Source organism: Drosophila navojoa, chromosome X (genome assembly GCF_054131105.1).
Source record: "Drosophila navojoa isolate 15081-1374.11 chromosome X, UAZ_NAV_1.0, whole genome shotgun sequence".
NCBI lineage: Eukaryota > Metazoa > Arthropoda > Insecta > Diptera > Drosophilidae > Drosophila > Drosophila navojoa.
In genome coordinates this window covers 22,420,484-22,440,629 of record NC_142895.1, presented here as the reverse complement: position 1 = coordinate 22,440,629, position 20,146 = coordinate 22,420,484, and the positions used below count along the sequence as shown (strand labels likewise).

The 20,146-nt window shown below is 39.0% G+C and overlaps 1 protein-coding gene across 1 annotated transcript; it reads left to right on the top strand.

The window, feature by feature from the left end:
- The first annotated feature begins 3,368 nt into the window (after positions 1-3,368).
- fzr (fizzy and cell division cycle 20 related) lies at positions 3,369-20,041 on the top strand. The gene is made up of 5 exons (XM_089263728.1): positions 3,369-3,703; positions 7,187-7,439; positions 17,618-17,851; positions 17,917-18,051; positions 18,623-20,041. The coding sequence occupies exons 1-5, from the start codon at positions 3,582-3,584 to the stop codon at positions 19,313-19,315; spliced, it is 1,437 nt and encodes a 478-aa protein (XP_089119854.1). The 5' UTR covers positions 3,369-3,581; the 3' UTR covers positions 19,316-20,041.
- Positions 20,042-20,146: the final 105 nt, after the last annotated feature.

The following is a 20,146-nucleotide window of genomic DNA, read 5'->3' as shown; positions in this document are numbered from 1 at the left end:
AAGTTCAAGTGCAACGTCGATCGCTGTGGGAGCCACAGCTGTGCCCCAGTTGGTGGTGCTCCGTCAGCGTCTATAAATGTCAGGCGGAGATTTTTCTCCAATTCTGTCTGACCCTCGACTCGGATTGAAACGACAAACTGCGAGCGCCAGATCATCCCGCCTAACGCAAAGCATTCGCTATGTGCAACTAGCAGTAGAGTGGATCGTATTAGCTACTATGTTTTAGTTAGTGTGTTTTACATTCCTTTTGCTCAAACAGTTAGCTTTCCATTGCTTGATTCCCTCGGCTGCTCCATTTTATGCATTTGAAATCAATATTTGTTTTTCATTAATTTCTAATCTTGCTGTATGCCCGAGCTGTTTAGCATCTCCCTTCACTTTGTTGCCTCTCGAGTCTGCGTTCTCCATACAAAATCTGCGGGCTATTATTGGAGGCGTTGCGTAATTGCCTTAGTGTAGCTACATACAAATATATTTAAGTACATATATATATGTATGTGCTTTAATTTTCTGGAACTATGTAATTTATTAGGAAACCTATTCAATATACTCTGTAAGCATGGCGTAAATTGTGCATACCTGCCTAGTAAGTCTAGCTATAAAACAGGGTCTATAAGTTTTATTTAGAAAGTTCTCGATCTAACAAAGAAATCCACAAGAAATTTGGGAGCTTCCACAACAAATTATATCTTCGAGACCATGTCTAACTAATTGAAATCCTCATCTACCGTAGACTGCAGCTCTTCGTTGTCTGTAAATCTTCTACCATCAAGACATTGTAACTAAGTTTGCAATAGAAACTAGCCCCAGAGATCTAGAGGTTTTCTAAAGCAACTCGATCTGTAACTCTTTGATTGTGGTAGTTCCATCCTACAATAGTGGAGCTATCTTAATGAAACTACACTTTCCTTTTCCTGAATTGCATTATTGAAATGCAAACTCAGATTGTGGCTTAGTGTTTCCTTTTCATCGTTCGCCTCCATAGTTCCACATTTTATGTTCTTTTGTTCCAGGTGTGAATCTATGGAATGATGAAATGGGGCTTCGGTAAAATGAATGCTGGAGTAAACATTGCTAGGTGTTTCTTAATTCCATATTCCCCCATCTCTCTCTGTCTGTCTCTCTCTCTCTCTCTGTCTCTCTCTATCTTTCCCTCTTCTGGTTCTAGCTCGCTTTTGTGGGGCTAGGTGTTTCTTAGTTCCATATTTCCCCATCTTTCTTTCTCTCTCTCTCTCTGTCTCTGTCTCTATCTTTCCCTCTTCTAGTTCTGGCTCGCTTTTGTGGGGCTCTGCCTGGGGTTTGGGTGTATCAATCGAAATGAAATTTACTTCGAACCGTGTACGCAAATAAAAGAGTTTTTTGGTGATGCAACCTGCGATTCCAGCGAAGCTCCAGTTCGCCCTCTGCCCCCAATGCCCTGTTTGCCATGATCTACATCGCCCCTTGTGGCACTTGCTGCTTATCGAGTCATAGCTGGGCTGGGCGACATGTTCCAGCAGGCAAGTCCCTGGGATTGACTCATTTCACATTTGTGCCCGCATTGTTTATGTTTTGTGCTCCGATAAGGGCTTATCAGTGCACAGCACGGAGCGCGGCTTACGTCTGAGGCACACTAACGATATATAAATGTACATACAAGTATGTGTATGGATATATGTGTGTGTGTGTGTACCTGACGTTAGCCGCCGCTGCTACTACCTGCCGGCGAGTTAAATGTCAAAGTCTTTGACTGTGCCAAGTCAGTCAGTTGATGTTTGCCCTCGTAGCCAGTTCGATAAATTCTATATTTGTATATATACATATATAATTACTAAATAATATACTTGTGCATATATATACATATATTTATGTATGTATATATATGCGCTATACAGTCAGTGGTGTACATGTGTAACGTTAGAGACGCGTGTATATATGTGTGTGAATTATATGTATATGTATAGATATATCTATGTATATTTTGTATCAAATACTCAAGACATCAAATCAATCAAAAGTTGGCCCAGAAGACGCGTGCACCCACACACACACACACACACACACACGCTCTCTCTTTGTGTATCTGTGAGTGTCTAAGGTGAACGCGGAAGTGCTTCAAGCTGCTTGCATTTCACGCTGCACTGGGTATGTATAAGCCGCAAATTCCCGTCCGCAAGTTACGTCTCTCTCTCGCTCTCTCTCTGGGCAGACGATCGACCTGGCCAACAGTTAACGCCCAGCCACTAATTAGCAGTGAGCACGCCAATTGATGGACTGAATTGCCAACGAGCTGGCTGACGTCTAAGCCTGGCCAGAACCCAAGTCCAATAGCCCATCAGCCCAATAGATGGCCAGCTTCTCAGTATGCGCGCCGCATGCGTTGCGGCATAACATTCGAATAACATGACAGGCGTTACAAATGGACAGCAGCGACACACGGACGGACGCATGGACACCCTATATATAGATTGATACGCCCACCAGCCCATGTTAGCCAAAAGTCAGCCAAAACTAGCTGTCGTTGATCAGCATAACTCTCTCTCTCTCTCTATCTCTCTCTCTCTCTCTCTCGCTCGCCTTGTTTCACATTTTGGGCATATCTCGAAAGCCTAGAACCACGTTGTACTCCCTGCTGTTGCTAGACGACGTTGATTAATGACCTGACTTGCCAACTGTCGACCAAAAAACAAATTACAATTTTATTCAAATTTCTAGTCGAGTTGAAATTGATGAGCTGTAGCGATCAAATACCCTGCTAAAAGCTTGCCTAGGCTTTCAGTTATTAGATATATGAGAATAGAAGAAAAACATATAATACAAACATGCAATTCTATAGATAGAAAGGTATATAACTCCACACATTGCAGTTAGATAATATGCTTCAATTGAGTCTCTGCCCATTTACAGGGTATCTATCTGCCTGTGACATGAGCAAATGTTGAAAACATTTAAATCAATTCAAATTAACTTTAACATAATAATATATATCTTACTCTCCCTCTCTCTCTCTCCCTCTCTCTCTCTCTCTTTACAGCGCACCGTCTCGATTTAGATATATATCTCTCAGATATATTGCCAGCTCCATATACATGAATGTATAGCAACAAACATCCATAACACCCAACTATATATATATACACATATATATAACTATATATTTTGTACGATTCGACAATACCAAAGTTTAACATAAATAGAACAAGAGGAAGAATAACAACAACAACAACAAGGAGAAGATCAAGAAAAAGCTAAAGACGTCTAGCTTACCAATATAATTAAATTTTGTTTTTTTTTTTTTTGTGGCAATATTCGGCATTTCGTTGTGGCAATTGGTTGAAAAGCAGAAGGAGCAGAAGAAAAAGAAGAAAATAAGTGGAAAACTTTGCTTTTTTTCATATATTTTGTGTTTCGTTTTTGGCAACGTTTTGTTCTCCATTTTTTTTTTTTTCTTTCGGCTCAAAACGCGAACTGTGCAAAAATATTCCAGTTAATCAAATCGCAGCTCGCATTACATCGAAACGCGATCAAAGCTGAGCCAATAGTCTAAGCAGCAGCAACAACAACAACAACAACAGCAACAGCAACAGCAATTATCATTCACAATGTTCAGTCCGGAGTTTGAGAAACGCATCCTGAAGCACTGCAGTCCCGTGGCTAGAAATCTATTCGACAATCTGGAATCGTCCACAACGCCAACATCGTTGGATCGTTTCATACCCTGCAGGTGAGTGAACTTTTGCGTTAAGCCGTTAGTTTTTCTGCTACGTCACCTTCTCCTCCGCTGGCGAACAGCAGCAGCAACAACAGCAACAACAACCAGAAAAACAATAACCATAAACAACAACATCGTGTGCTGTTTCCCGCATTTTCCGCCTGGCTGCAACTCGTTGAGCTAACGGCACTGCAAGCGAGCGAGCGAGCGAGCGAGCACTCAAAGACTCGTCTACCTTCCTCCCTCACAGCCCCATCAACGTAGCCCCCACCTGTTGCTAATGAGCCGCTTGCCGCACACAGAGAGTCGTCACACACACACACACACACACACACACACACACACACACACACACACACACACACACACACACACACACACACACACACTCACACACACACACATAGATGGCTATCATCAGTATCTGTGTGTTGTTAAACACTTCCGCATCTTACAGTTCGTCTCTTCTCCTCAGCTCACCTACATTTAGCTTAGTTTTGTAAGGTTTAACTTCTTTGCCACATCTCGGAGATTTCAACATACTTTGGGCAGTATTTTAAAGACTTTGCCTTTAATACATCTAGCTATTAGATTTACCACATGATGGGCCCTTCATAGATTTACTTTTCCATTGCATTTTATTTTTGATTTTATTATATTATATATATTATAATACATTGTATATTATCAATATCTTATAGATGTAGCTTTTCCAAGAATCTACAAATGTTATCTATTACCAGCCGAAATTAGCTTTCACATTTAAGCTCTTTACCATACTAAAATGATTTTAGTGATTCCGAACTAGAAGAGTTTTTACAGCTAATACATAAATTTGAACATAGAATTTAAAATCTTTGTCATTCCATTTGTTATCTAGTTTTCATCAGTCTCCATTTGGTTTCCAGCCCAAAGTTAATTTCGACTATTGGATTGATCATTTTCACTTTACCCCCACTGAAAGGAAAAGGCACTATTTCATAGTACTTCAATATAATCTTCACATTTGTGACTTTTGTTTTCCTCTCAACCATTTTCTCGTTTTTCTCTCTCTCTCTCTCTCTCATCTCCTCTCCATCTCTCTCATTATCCCCGCTCACATCTCTCAATTTCCTCTCTTTCTCACGATTCTCTCTCTCTCTCTCTCTCTCTCATCTCTTTCTCATACTCTCTCTCTCTTTCTCATTACTCTCTCTCTCTGTCTCTTTTTCTTCATTACTCTCTCCTCTCTCTCTTCTCATTAACATCTCTCTCCTTCTTCTCATTACTCCCTCCTCTCTTCTCATGATTCTCTCTCTCTTTCTTTTCTCACTCTCTCTGTTTCACTTTCGTCTCTCTCTCTCTCTCTCTCTCTCTCTCTCGCTCTCTGTCTCTCTCGCTCACCTTCTGCTATCACCTGCTGCTGCCTTTGATTGAATTGTTCGTATCCCTTGCAATTGTCCGTCTTGCAGCTGCCTTTGCCCCAGCTACCGCCCACGCCCCCGCCCCCGCCCCCACCGTCTTCGGCCTTGCAGTCAGTCACCTTGCAAAATTTGCTTATGAAATTAATTTATTGTAGGTGGAAGTAAATGCTTCAAATGCGTTTGCCAGATAAGCACCCAAAGGGGGCGAGCGGGGGCGCGGAGGGGCTTAGGTGTAAAGCGGCAAAAGACGCAAGTTGCATTCATAAACAGTTTGTTGTGCGAGCCTCTCTGTATGTGTGTGTGTGTATGTATGTATGTGTGTGTGTGTGTATGTATGTATGTATGTGTGTGTGTGTGTGTGTGTGTGTGTGTGTGTGTGTGTGTGTGTGTGTGTGTGTGTGTGTGCAATGCAACTCAATAGCCCTCTTCCTGTGTGTAGACCCCTCTAATAAATAAATTTATTTTTTTTTTAATATTTTTTGCTGTTTGTTCGCTGGTATTGTATTTTTTTTTTTTTTTTTTTTTTAGGGGGGGAGGTTAAAACTCTCTCACACTTGGCCGCCGCGAATTTCATGGCGAATTCGCCAGGTTAGCAAATCGCAAAATCAGAAATCGCAAATCGCAAATCGCGAATCGCGAATCGTTGCGAATTTGTCAATTTGTGCAAATTTAGCGAATTTGACATTCAAATTATGAATTTCTGTTGCTGCCTTTTTGCACGTTGCACACGTTTTTTATGTTTTATGAGCAAAAATAATAACAATTGGCCATCCTCCCTCCCCCCTCCCCTCGCGCCAGCCTGCTTCCCACACAACATTGTTTGCATTACGTGTGGAGTCAGGTACATAATGAAGGAGTCGAACGGAAAGGCGTGACTGGGGTGGGTGGAGGGTGGGCGGAGGTGACCATACCATGCACAGACACGAAGGGTGTTAAGAGTCATTGGGGTCCCCTGCGCGCCAGAAACGGCGAACAATTGAATTTGAACGCGTTTGCATAAATTTACTTTTGCAATTGTTGTTGTTGTTGTTGTTGTTGTTGTTGTTGTTGTTGTTGATTGTATAAATAATTTATATTTTGGCAAAACTTTTTGCCATGCTTTGTGCCTTGAGATTGACTAAGAGATACAAATGGAAGACTGCGATAGCCACGACTAGAAGTTGCCCTAGGTCAATGGCCAAATTGTGGGTTGCAAGCGGGAGAATCTTGGCGAATAATTAACGGGACTATGGCTTGGATAATAGATATACGTACATATGTATAAAGCTAAGGCAACGAATGTTTTTGGAACTTAATCAGGTCGAACCAGTGGAGCACTTCAGCTTGATATACTTATATATATATATATATAATAATGTAACGATAGTGTCACAACTAAGACTAGGCTCTAGTCGGAAGTGTCCGACTGGTAAATACCCTGCTTAAGCTGAACCTAGGACAGAGCTGCTACTTGCCTCACTCTAAGCTTGAATTACATAACAAATATCACGTGCTGAAACCCACACACACACACACACACACACACACACACACACACACACATACACTTTGTTTACTACGCACCTTAGGCAGCTGTTGTGCTTGGTGTACATGGACTTTACAATGGGGTATACTGAAGTGCTAGCTGGACTTTCTTAATGAAATGCTCAGTGTGGAATAATAACATCCAGGTGTTTATAGGCGCCAAAGTACACAAAGTAGTCGGCTATAGTAAACACGTTCCTTGGTGTTGAATGGAATGAGGAACAAATGCGAGATATTCTAAATATTCGATTTGTGCATTGAAGTGATTTCAGAGTTTTCGCTCCATTGTCTATATAAAAAGTGTACTTTCGCTTTATATGCCCGTGCATCATTGATATTCCCATTACAGGGTATATATGTACTTCCGTTTCATATGTCCGTGCATCATTAGTATTCCCATTACAGGGTATATGCAGTGAAATAGTTGGGAATCTCAGTCTGCTGCTTTCATTTACATGAATTGCAATTATTATCATATAGATATCATATGAGTATTGTAATATTTTGGTTTATTTATGCCGCACTCTAATCGTTCTTCTTCCTCTCGCTTTTATTATTTTTTTTGCAGAGCTCACAACAATTGGCAAACGAGCTTTGCGTCCATTAACAAGTCGAATGATAACTCGCCGCAGACAAGCAAGAAGCAGAGAGATTGTGGAGAAACGGCACGCGATAGTCTGGCCTATTCGTGCCTACTGAAGAACGAGCTCCTTGGCTCGGCCATAGACGATGTGAAGACCGCCGGGGAGGAGCGCAACGAGAACTCCTATACGCCGGCGGCCAAGCGCAGCCTCTTCAAATATCAATCACCCACCAAGCAGGTAAGCTCCTTCCCTCAACACAGCCACTCCCCCCACCCTCTCAAAGGCCTGCCCCTGGACACGACCTGTCTCTGACTTTGGCAATTGTGAGATACTTTTGCAAATATTGCATTAATTGAGTTAGCTCTGCTGGCCTTATCACATATATATATATACATACATATATGTATATCTGATATTTTTGTTGTATTCTTTCGTATTTTTTAATATTTAATTGAGACTTCTTTTGTAAGGTGGCGATGCGTCTGAGTGGACTACGAGTTGAATGCACTGCGGAGCAGGTCATGGACTCAATATGTCTAGAGTCTAGAGTCTGCTTGAGACTCTGGGAAAATGTGTAGTAGTGCTCAGAAAGATTTTGCAGATATATGTATATATGTATATAGATATATATAATATACTAATATGAGAGAGGGAGAGAGAGAAAGATTATGGATTTGCTTAGGAAAATTATTTGATCAATCTCAATAGATAGCTGATGCTTAAGGATTTGTTTCGATGTCTCTTTGTTTATTTAAAAAGATATTGAGAACACTGAAATCAACTTCAAGACAAGCTTTTCAAGTACGTTTTATAATCCAGGTTAAGCTAAATTTTTTTAGTAATACCACCAATCTAGTGGGAGATTCAACATGACAGCCAGCCAAAAATTTATTCCATTTGCGCGAATATATAAGAATTAAGAGTTTACATAAAAAGTAATATAATGAATAACAAGTAAGAAGACTCTAGTCGAGACTGCTCGACTAGGAGATACCCTGAACCCTCCATTCTGCCAGCGCTCTGCTAACTGCGCAGTAAGCCGCGACTGCGCTTGGCCTGCGCTGCAGTGTGGGCAATAGTATGAGAATTTTCTTGGTGAATAACTTCTTTTGTAAACACACGATCTTAATGAAACTTTCAGGACGTAATTATATGGTCAAAATGTGTGTACATTCCAAAGCACAAGTCTCTAGTACTTGAAATACGTTTTTTACAAATTGGGGGCGAAGGGGGCGTGGTATCCAAAATCTGTTGATGATAAAATGTTTGTATTCATCATATATATATACACAGTAAATCTGAAGTCTCTATGTCTAATAGTGCTCCAATGAGGCTCAAAAAACAAAATCAATTTTTCGATTATTCTCGATAAAAAAGTTATCGGATGAGTTATCGAAAAAATAAAGCAAACTCGTACTGCGTATGGTATACACGAGTATGCACAAAAAATTTCAGCTCTCTAGCTCTTATATCTTCTGAGATCTCGGCGTTCATACGGACGGACGGACGGACGGACGGACGGACGGACGGACGGACGGACGGACGGACGGACGGACGGACGGACAGACGGACAGGGCTATATCGACTCAGCTCGTCGTGCTGATCAAGAATATATATACTTTATGGGGTCTGCGATGATTCCTTCTGCCTGTTACATACTTTTACACAAAAACATTATACCCTGATTTCCCATTTTCAATGGGTTCAGGGTATAAAAATGATAATAAAAATATATTCTTAAAAACTTCTCTATACTATAATAAAAAAAAAAATATTCTAAATAATATACACATAAAATTATAATATTATAAATAAATATATAAATATATAATAATTGAAACTTATAATATAAATTAAATGAAAATTTTCCATATTATAATATTATAAACTAAAAATAATATAATTATAATATTATAAATAAATATATAAATATATAATAATTGAAACTTATAAATTAAATGAAAATTTTCCATATTATAATATTATAAACTAAAAATAATATAATTATAATATTATAAATAAATATATAAATATATAATAATTGAAACTTATAAATTAAATGAAAATTTTCCATATTATAATATTAAAAACTAAAAATAATATAATGAGATAAAATTAATAATAAAGTAAAGTAATATTTAAATCAAATAAAGATCATAATAATATAAAAATTATATAATAAATTAAAAACGATAATAAAATAAAGTAATATTAAAATAAAATAAATATCATAACAACATAAACATTACATAATAAATTAAAAATTATAGTAACAAATATTCGAAAAATTATCTGATTGAAAATTCTCTAAATTACATTTTTTTTTTTTTATAAAATTAAAATAATACAAATATTCCAAATATTATCTAATTAGAAATTCTCTATAATATAATATATGAAACTAAAAATAGTATAATAAATATATAAAATAATAAATATAATAAAATCAAAATAATAAAAATAAATAAAATAATGATAATAAAAAATAAAATAATAATAAAAAATATTCGAAAAATTATCTGATTGAAAATTCTCTAAATTACAATATTAAAAATTAATACTAATAATATAATAAAATTAAAATAATACAAATATTCCAAATATTATCTAATTAGAAATTCTCTATATTATAATATAAGAAACTAAAAATAGTATAATAAATATATAAAATAATAAATAGAATAAAATCAAAATAATAATAAAAATAAAATAATAATAATAGTAAATAAAAAAATAATAATAAAAAATAAAAAAATAATAATAATAATAAATGTTTTCTAAATAATATCAAATTAGAAATTCTTTATTTTATAATATTATAAACTCAAATTATAATATTCAACAATTCGAAATATGCTAATGTACATATTTAGAATGATTTTGATATCAAAAATCTTGAAATATTATGATATATATTTCGTCAATTGGACGGACCAAAGATCGCATATCAGCACAGATCAGCGATAAGCTGGTGCTGTCTTTGCTTTATTAAGCAGCTGACGCATAACTTTTGTATGTAGCTGGGCGGTTGGGGATGGGCGTGGCAGCTACTGTCTAGCCTTTGTATGATGTGCGTACGTGTGGGCCAAATGTATTGGCCATTATTTATGGCAGCTACATTGCGGCCGCACATAATTGAATTATATATGATTTGTTATGACCACGAGCCTGCTGCTGCTTCCCCCCGCTCCCCCCACTTTCCCCCCCCCCCCACAATTCCTTAAATAACTGAAATATGAGAAATAACTCTTGGCCACATTTGACTGCCGATGCCGCTGGCAATGCCTGCCCCGCCCACCCCCGGGGAGTGTTCACTGTTTTGTGTTAATTGTGTGGGCGTGATGTAGATGAATGGCCGCTGATTGAGGCGACAATTTCCATAGGTTATGGGCCTCCGGTTTAGAAACCGCTCGCAATGCGAATTCATGAGCCCATTAATCAAAAACCCCAAAAAGGCCTCGCCACATTTCAATACCCTGTAAATAAGTGTGGTCTAGAAGGCTCAAGAGCCTTTGATGTCAGCAAGTAGGATATATCGATAAATATCCCTCCCTTTTGCACAAGCTTCGATTGTTATCGATTCTAGCGCTTATCGATAAATCTCTGTTATGTGGCTTCTACTGTGCTGCACTCGCTGTACGTTTGCCGAGAGGAAAAAAGACTTGATGCAGTTAGCCAAGTAAAGTTTCTAGTTACAGGGTATCGTCGAGTCGTGTACACTCAACTGGCTAATGCTTCATTTTTTTCGTGAGTCTTGCTGCCAAATAAATATGGCCAGAATATGGCATGATAATTTAGCTGCCGGGCACTTGCTTATGCTCATGTATGTGCCCCTTCCCCTGGCCTTTCCCCTGCCCCTTGGCTTGCTCAGTCAGGTTGCCTGAAGTCACGATCTCGCTGTGCTCCGTTGTCTGGGCTATTCAATGCGTCCGCTTATTGACTCAAGTGTCGTTTTAGACCACTGAAGTAGTTGGGCAAATGAGCCGCGCAGACGCAATTCCTCAGCTCGAATCGCAGAATATGTGGCTTTGTTCTTTTATTGTTATTGTTGTTGCTGTTGTAGTTGTTGTTGTTGCTTGACTGGCAACTGGCAACTGGCAACGTGTCAACTGTCAAAAATTAGTCAAAGCAAAAGCCAACAACGTTGAGTCCACTTGGTGGAGACGTGCGGCTGTCGGCGCAGCAATTGAGGCAGCATAAATCTGATAAGCGCACAAATATGTCCAAGCCCCAAATGCTGATGAGGGCAAGGAAGACGCGCGCCATTGCACAGATCTCTGGCCCCAGCAATTGACCAGTTGTGCAGTGGCAGCAACAACTGGCAAGTGGCAACAGTTGAATAGAAATAGAAATAGAAATAACATCACTAGATCAAAACGTTCAAACACTTGAACAAATCAAGAACTAAGAACCGGCTGTACCAACAACAACAACACCAAACAACAACAACAACATTATTGAAGAAATCAAAGTGTGTTAACCCCAAATCGAGCTGAACCGATCCGGTCTGTGAGCGTGAGAAAGGGACAGAGCATGGCCAGGGGAAGGGGCGGGCATTGAATGAAAGACAGAGCCAAATATTGAGGTAAAGCAATTTTTCATATAGATATCTACCATTCCACCTGACGCAAACAGTTTTCATAAAACCGGTTGACAGAGATTAATAGACAAATACAGCAAACAGATACGACAGATAGGCTCTTAGATGGACAAATAGCTAGAATGGCAAATATAAACAACTCCAAAAAAAAAAAAAATAATAATAAGAAGAAGAAAAAACTAAATACATTTGCTATATTGGTAATTATATATATAGATAATATATGCTAAATATTAGTTTCAATTGAAATGACAAATGCAAAGAATAGAAAAGTAAAATGGATATTTATATCTTCTATATGCATGATAGATCAAATACGACAAAGTATGTGGACTATATAATAAATATAAAATTTGATAAAGCTTTAGATATAATTGAAAGACAAGCAACATTATACAATATAAATAATATATAATATTATTTACCATTTTCCATGGATATACAATGATCTCAATAAAAATACGATATCGCGATATAATCGTTTACATAATATAATATAGAATATATCCGATTCTCAATATAATTATTCTTTAATTCTTAATATATTATTAAAATAGAAGCAAAAATTATATAAATTCTATCAGACAACAGAGTGAAATATAATAATAAATAAAAATATATAATAATAATAATAATAATAATAATAATAATAATAATAATAATAATAATAATAATAATAATAATAATAATAATAATAATAATAATAATAATAATAATAATATAATAAAAATAATATGTAATACAAAAATATATATATAATAAAGTGAAATATAATAATAAACAAAAATATATAATAATAATAATAAATAATAATAATAATATATAATAAAAATAATATATAATACAAAAATATATATAAAACAAAGTGAAATATAATAATAAAAAATATATATAATAATAATAATAATATATTATAAAAAATATATATAAGCCCAAATAATAAAAATGAACTATTTTATTTTAATTTTTATGATTGAAATAGAAGCATAAATTATCAATTATATCATGCAACACAGTAAAATATATTAATAAATTAAAATGCATTATAATAAATACATAATAAAAACGAAAATAAAATAGTGTATTGAATGAATATTCGATAAATAATTGATAGAAGTCAAGCAACACTAGAACATAAATATATAATTATAATGGGAATTCAAAGCCTCATTCAAGGCAAAGTCACTCTTACAGCTCAAATAGTCCCCTCATTCTCAATGCTCTCCAATACCAACTGTCCGTGAGAATCACATAGTAAGGCAATTATGAACGTTATATAGTTTTTCAGAGAGTGGTATTTCAATGTGTGTGTAAACCTCTACTCCAGCTGCCAGGCATTGTCTATTCCAGCCATCATCCGATGTCTGTGTATATATAATATTGTATTTCACTCTAACTGACGTCTCTTAGTGCTTCCATTGATGTGTAATCCATTCCTTCGATGGTCAGCCACATTACCTATGTTTATTCTAGCCATCGTACGATATCTGTTTATATACAATTTTCCACTTTAATTGAGGTCTCTTAGTGCTTCAATTGATGTGCAATTGTTTCCAATATCTGTTTATATATCCATATATATATACTATATACTATATAATGCTTATAGTGTATATGCATTGCTCCCACACTTTGGATTCTTAGATCATGATTCTTACATTAATGCTCAACGTAACGAGGTGCGCGAATGTTTTAGTTAATGGATTTTATAATCTGCACAGCAGTTGAGTCAGTCAGGCGACGGGAGAGAGGGAGGGAGGGACGGACTTGACTCCCTTTGCTTTGAACACTCATTATTTATTTATGGCTTTCTGATGTTTGTTGTTGTTGTTGTTGTGTTTTCCGCGTGTTTAGAAAATCTGTTTCCAACGCCTCACTCACTGAGCCAAGCCAAAGAGACAACAGAAGAAAAAAACAAAAACAATAATAAGTAAATTAATAATGGAAATAAAATAAAAAGCCGTCGCTTTAGCCGCCTCTGCACCTGTATCACAGAATTGTCGAGAGTCGAGTCTATGCCGGCACCTGGCACCTGCGGCCGACACTTGTTTGTTTTATTGTTATTATTGATATTAATTAATGCAGCAGACATTTGCATTAGCATCGAATTAAGCTGGCTTTAAGCTTGGCCAGTTTGGTCAGCATGGCTAATTCAGTGATTCAGCTCTATATGGATGCCGACAGGGCTCAGGCCCAGCCCAAAAGCCATTCGCTTTCCCATTATCATGATCATTAACATTCACATTTGGCCCCCTCTGTACCCCCGTACCCCCGTTCGCCCACGTTGGTTGGGTCAGCAGCTGTGCTGCGTTCCCCCGCTTCGGATCTGCTGTCTCCTCTGCTGCTGGGGTTGGCTGTTTGTTTACTTTGCCTGCCAAACTCCGCCCACAAAACTCTTTAGCGACAACAACAACGACAACAAATGCCGGCCGGCAACTTCAGCCGTGCGCTTTCAATTCAATTGAATTCATACAGCCCATGCGATTCCATTTCGTTCCAAACATCGATCTCTGGGAAACTTGTACTTTATTGGCCGCCATTGCGGCCATTTTGTTGAACAGAACGAACGAAGATCTGAACAAGATAGGGAAGAGGAAGACGAAAAGAAAACAACAATTTTTCAATAAGTTTATCTGGGAGCAATATGATCCAAAAAGAAACATGAGAGACTGTACTTTCTGTGGGAATATGAGAAAATAAAACGTTAACAGCAGTGGGCTGTTATGGCAGAGGCTGCGCAGAGAGTGCTCGACTCGCAGATACCCTGTACTCGGTTGAACATGAAAGATATTCAGCTAGCCTCTGGTGGAGATATATGAAACAATATAGTGGGAAGGCTCAACTGAGGGCATATCTATGTAGATATAATAAATAAATAATAAACCAAAAGAACTAGAAGTTTGTAATTTGATTATCATTAATGATCAATGCTTCATTGTTGCCTTATAAAATATCTGATTTAAAATGTTCTCAAATGACGAAATCCCAAATTTCATGACTATACGTCTATATATTCCAAACTAACTTTGTATATACTTAACCAATAGAATCCCAATAATCAGTTTTTTGTCGATTTACACAGAGACAGAAACTATCGAAAATTATAATGAATTTAGATTTTTTTTTTCGATTTATCGCGATTTAGATTTTGTACGAATTATCGAGACTGGGCTGTATATACATATGTATGTTCTATAAGCTGTTGTCGATCCTGTATACCATCTATATACCCTATCACAAATACCATCGTTTCCCTTTGTACTCTCTATGTACCACCTGTATACCCTGTAATGTCAGAAATACCACAGATCCCCATTGCAGTTTGACTTTTACAGCTGAAGTCGATTACAAATGATGTAATTTAGATATATAAGAATTACTATAGATATCTATGCAGGTCGTTCATTTAGCGTTTGGGTCAGTTGTACAGGGTATCTGCGTAGTTTATTAACGACAAGAACAATGACAACGTTTGTTAACTGATGACGAATGACACATTCAAATGACAACAAACAAGACTACAACATAATAAGAAGAAGAAGAAGAAGCCGTTGCCAAAGGCCATGGCCAGGCCATAAACAGACAGTGACAGAGACGGGCATAGATAGAGAGGGGAAATAGAAAGAGTGAGAGAGAGAGATATAGAGAGAGAGCAAGAGATTTAATCGAAAAAGCGTGGAACCAGATTTGCTGTATGTGAATTCAGAGTTGGATTTCCTCTTTGGTATTTGTTGGCAGTTTCACAATTGAATTTCTAATAGGCTTAGACGCACACACACACACACAGACACGTGCACACACACACAGGCACTTGGCATCGAAAAGCATTTAAATTTAATGGCAGTTGCTTGTACGCTTTATGGCCCAGAGCTGGCGAGACGGGACCGGGGAGTCGTCGGATCCGGCGTGCTGCTCTGCTATTTCAAAGTGCGCTGCCCAGTGCGCTCGCCATTCCCAGAAAGCGGAAGCCCAGAGCAACAACAGCCAACACAGTCCAAACAGAGCCATTAAAAATTTGTTATTTTATTTCTCAGCTTTTTCTTCTTCTGGCCAAGTGCAAAGTGAGCATTAAGGGCCATACGCTCGTCGGCCTGCCCGCAGTTGGCGTAATCTTTAGCCATTGAAGCGACACGCAATTCGAAGCGCACACACACACACTCATACATTTCTCTTGCTGTTAATGTCATTAAGTTCGGCGTACTTTTGTTTTCCTCAACTCTCTCATCGCATCTGTTAGTTCATAGTGAGCTCGCATTTGCCCTCTGTTAATTGAATTAAATTTTGTTATTTTTTTAATTTGCTAAACGCATTAAGAACGCAGCCGAAATTCCGGCTTAAGTCATCATTCGAGCACGCTTATCATCGCACTCAAACACTTCAAAACTTACATACGTTCATCACTTGTATTTTTTCCCCCAAAAAAAAAGTGGGGTTTGTCTGTTCTGTTTGTCCGGTTCTTGTTTGCCCGTTCGAGCGGAAGTGCACGCCCCAAGGCTTACGAACTGCTGACCACGTAACGCTTGCACTGACAAACGATGACAAATTTCGAGGTAAACCGACTTGATTAACCAAAAAAAAAAAAAACGAGCCGATGAAAGAGAAGTACGAATTTCACTAACATGGGAAACACAAGATAGAAGACTCTTTGTACTTGCGAAAATTAGATAAAAGGTTTAGGATAAAGAACGGTGACTGGCATGGCATATAATGGAATGAGGGAAACCCAAATAAGATACAGGGATTACGATATAAAGCTAAATGAAGCTAACCTGAGCCTAAAGGGGGGTGTCCAAAACAACTGTAGAATAAAAGAAATCCAAGTCCAAGTCTAAAACTGGTGAAAAGCTCAAGCTTACAATTCATTACAGTTTTTAATTTGTTTCACTATCTATTACTATCTATTAAATCTCATAATATATATCAACAAATCAATCTTATAAACAAAGCAGATTATAAAGAAATATACCATAGAATCCGGTTATAGCGCTCGTTAGATCTAAACAAGGATACTTTGAATCCAGTGCAACTCTTCGTCAATGGAGATCATCTGATCAACGGAGCGTTGCAACTCTAGCTAGAGCTCTAAGCCCACTCAACATTTTTCTATCCGCATGGATCATTAGCTTTCCTATGGTGCTATATACACATTGATCGCTATATTTCGGATAGATTAACTAATCTCCCGATCTATTGTGTTTGCTTGAAGATCAGATGCAGATCCTAAAGGCTGCCCAGAGGCATTGCTGCAGTAGCCAATTATGATGGGGCTCATCTTGCTGCGGTTGCTCTGTCCGAATGTGGGGCACACGCAACTGTTATTTCTTGCATTTCAAATGGCGCATTGCGTAAGCAGCCCTTGCTCTATAGGCGAGAGGTGTGTGTGAGTGTGAGTATGCGTGTGTGAAGTGCCATTCACGCATACGCTTAACACACTTCTGTCGTACGCATTTTCTATGCAAACGAGCGGAAAGGTGAGATGAGGGGGGCTACACGCAGTGCGTGTCCAAATGCAAAAAAGAAATAAATGTGTGGGAGAAGGGGCGGGACTGGGGCTGAGGCATTAGGTTGGCAGATCAATTGCGGACGCGGTCGCTGCTTTTAGCACGGTGGCGTTAATTGCCGTGCCAAGTACGCGGCGGGCAAACAAAGTTGCCAATCGCTTCAGCACAGAGAGCGGCTCACAGAGTGTGAGCGAGACAGAGATACAGAGAAAGAGGGAAAGAAGGGCGAGCGAACCATTCGAGTTGGTCAATTTGCTGCTTGACTGCAATTGCAACAGTTCTCTAATTGATGTTTACCCTTGCCCTCCTTGCAGGACTACAATGGCGAATGCCCGTACTCGCTGTCGCCCGTTAGCGCCAAGAGCCAAAAGCTGCTGCGATCGCCGCGCAAGGCCACGCGCAAGATATCCCGCATACCGTTTAAGGTACTGGATGCACCGGAACTGCAGGATGACTTCTATCTGAACCTGGTCGATTGGTCGTCGCAAAACGTGCTCGCCGTCGGTCTGGGCAGCTGCGTGTATCTCTGGAGCGCCTGCACCAGTCAGGTAAGCGCAAGTGCAATCCTCAAACTGCACTGCAATGCTAATTGGCTCACTTTCTGTCCACGCAGGTCACCCGCCTGTGCGATCTCAGTCCCGATTCCAATACGGTCACATCAGTGTCGTGGAACGAGCGCGGCAATACGGTTGCCGTGGGCACACATCACGGCTACGTGACCGTTTGGGACGTGGCAGCTAACAAGCAGGTGAGTAACGGAAGACAAACGAGAGGGATGACGAAATGGAGAATGGCAATAGATCCATTGACTAACAGAGAACGAGTTACCAGCAAAGAGTGAGGAGATGGGGTTGCAGCTCATTTTAGGTATAAGGAATAGCTGTATAATGAAAACTATTGTATGAGACATTACACGAGGGAAAATCATCTTGACAAGATGAACAGAAGTCATATAGAAAGAGAGCCAGCGATGAGTGAGGATACGTAGATAGAACCAAGTAAGAGAAGCTTGACAAGTGCAGTAATATAAGTGAATAAGCAGTCAGCAAATGAGTAAAGACGTCATATCCAGTATATATCATAGTAATATACCATAAGAAGTAGGTTTTAGGCAACGACTGAAAGCTAGAGGAGACGAGTAATGAGTAATGAGTAATGAGTGAGGGGTAGGTGCTGTTAAGAGAATAGGAGTAGAAGCAGATTCAGCTGAGTGAAGAGCTAGCTCAGTCAAGCTAGGGTAAGCTGCAATAGAGATTGCTTGGGTAAGCGCCGTAGTCTGTGTAAAGCCGTAACTAATGAAGCAACCTGCTTGCTTGCAGATCAATAAACTGAATGGACATTCGGCGCGTGTGGGCGCACTGGCCTGGAATAGCGACATTCTCTCTAGCGGTTCGAGAGATCGCTGGATCATACAGCGAGACACACGAACGCCGCAGCTGCAGTCGGAGCGCCGTCTGGCCGGGCATCGACAGGAGGTGTGCGGACTGAAGTGGTCGCCGGACAATCAGTATTTGGCCAGCGGCGGCAACGATAATCGGCTGTACGTGTGGAACCAGCACTCCGTGAATCCGGTGCAGTCGTATACGGAACATATGGCCGCCGTGAAAGCAATCGCCTGGTCGCCGCATCATCATGGCCTGTTGGCCAGCGGCGGCGGCACTGCGGATCGTTGCATACGCTTCTGGAATACACTGACGGGCCAGCCCATGCAGTGCGTGGACACCGGCTCGCAGGTGTGCAATCTGGCCTGGTCGAAGCACTCGTCGGAGCTGGTCTCCACACACGGCTACTCGCAGAACCAAATACTCGTGTGGAAATACCCGTCACTGACGCAAGTGGCGAAGCTAACTGGTCACTCGTATCGTGTGCTATACCTGGCCCTCAGTCCGGATGGCGAGGCGATTGTCACCGGCGCCGGCGATGAGACGCTGCGCTTCTGGAACGTGTTTAGCAAGGCGCGCAGCCAAAAGGAGAACAAGTCTGTACTGAATCTGTTTGCCAACATCAGATAGATTCGCTGCTCAGATGTGGGTGGAGGCGAGGAGCCCTGACTGAGCGAGGCGCCAAAGGCAACCAACTAATCAACCAACCAATCAAAAACCAATCAACCAATCAAACAACGAATCAACCAACCAATCAGGCAATCATCAAAATGGGGACTACAGCCGTATCCACAAAAGGCGCTATGTTGATTTAACAATGTTTACTAAATTTATGTTAAACTTAATTGTCGAAGTGTTTTAGATACTTCTCTCTATGTCTAAGTTTTGGGCCGGGGCAAACTTCTGGTTAGAATTGTGGATTAACTTTTGAAAGAAAACCAAAAATCAACAATGAGAAAGAAAATGTTTCGTATAATCAACTAAATTTGGGTCGGTGCAGCGCTATGATATCTATTTAAATGAATTGAAAAACAAGCCTATAACTTAGTCAAATGATCCGATGAGCCTCCTCCTCCAGCTGCTCTCTGGATAAACCCAGAATATAGCTATATAATAGGTCCAAAAATTATAGTGTTTATGTCTTAAGTATGTATAGTGTTTATTAATCAATTCGCTAATCTTGATCTAATTGTAAATCTAATCCAAGAACCAGAACTGATAAACAAACTAAATGCAACAGCTCCTAAACTTAACTAATGGAAATCTAACATATATATACTAGATATAAATATGCATTTTTTCTGTTTGTAAACTAAAAAAAAAATAATAATAATAAATTGATAAATATATATAAATTTTTTGCTTAGCTTGTAAGCTTAAATCTTTTGCAATCGCAATATATTATTATACATTTGTTTTTTTTTCCTTCTTAATATACACACACACACGTAACACTTGTAT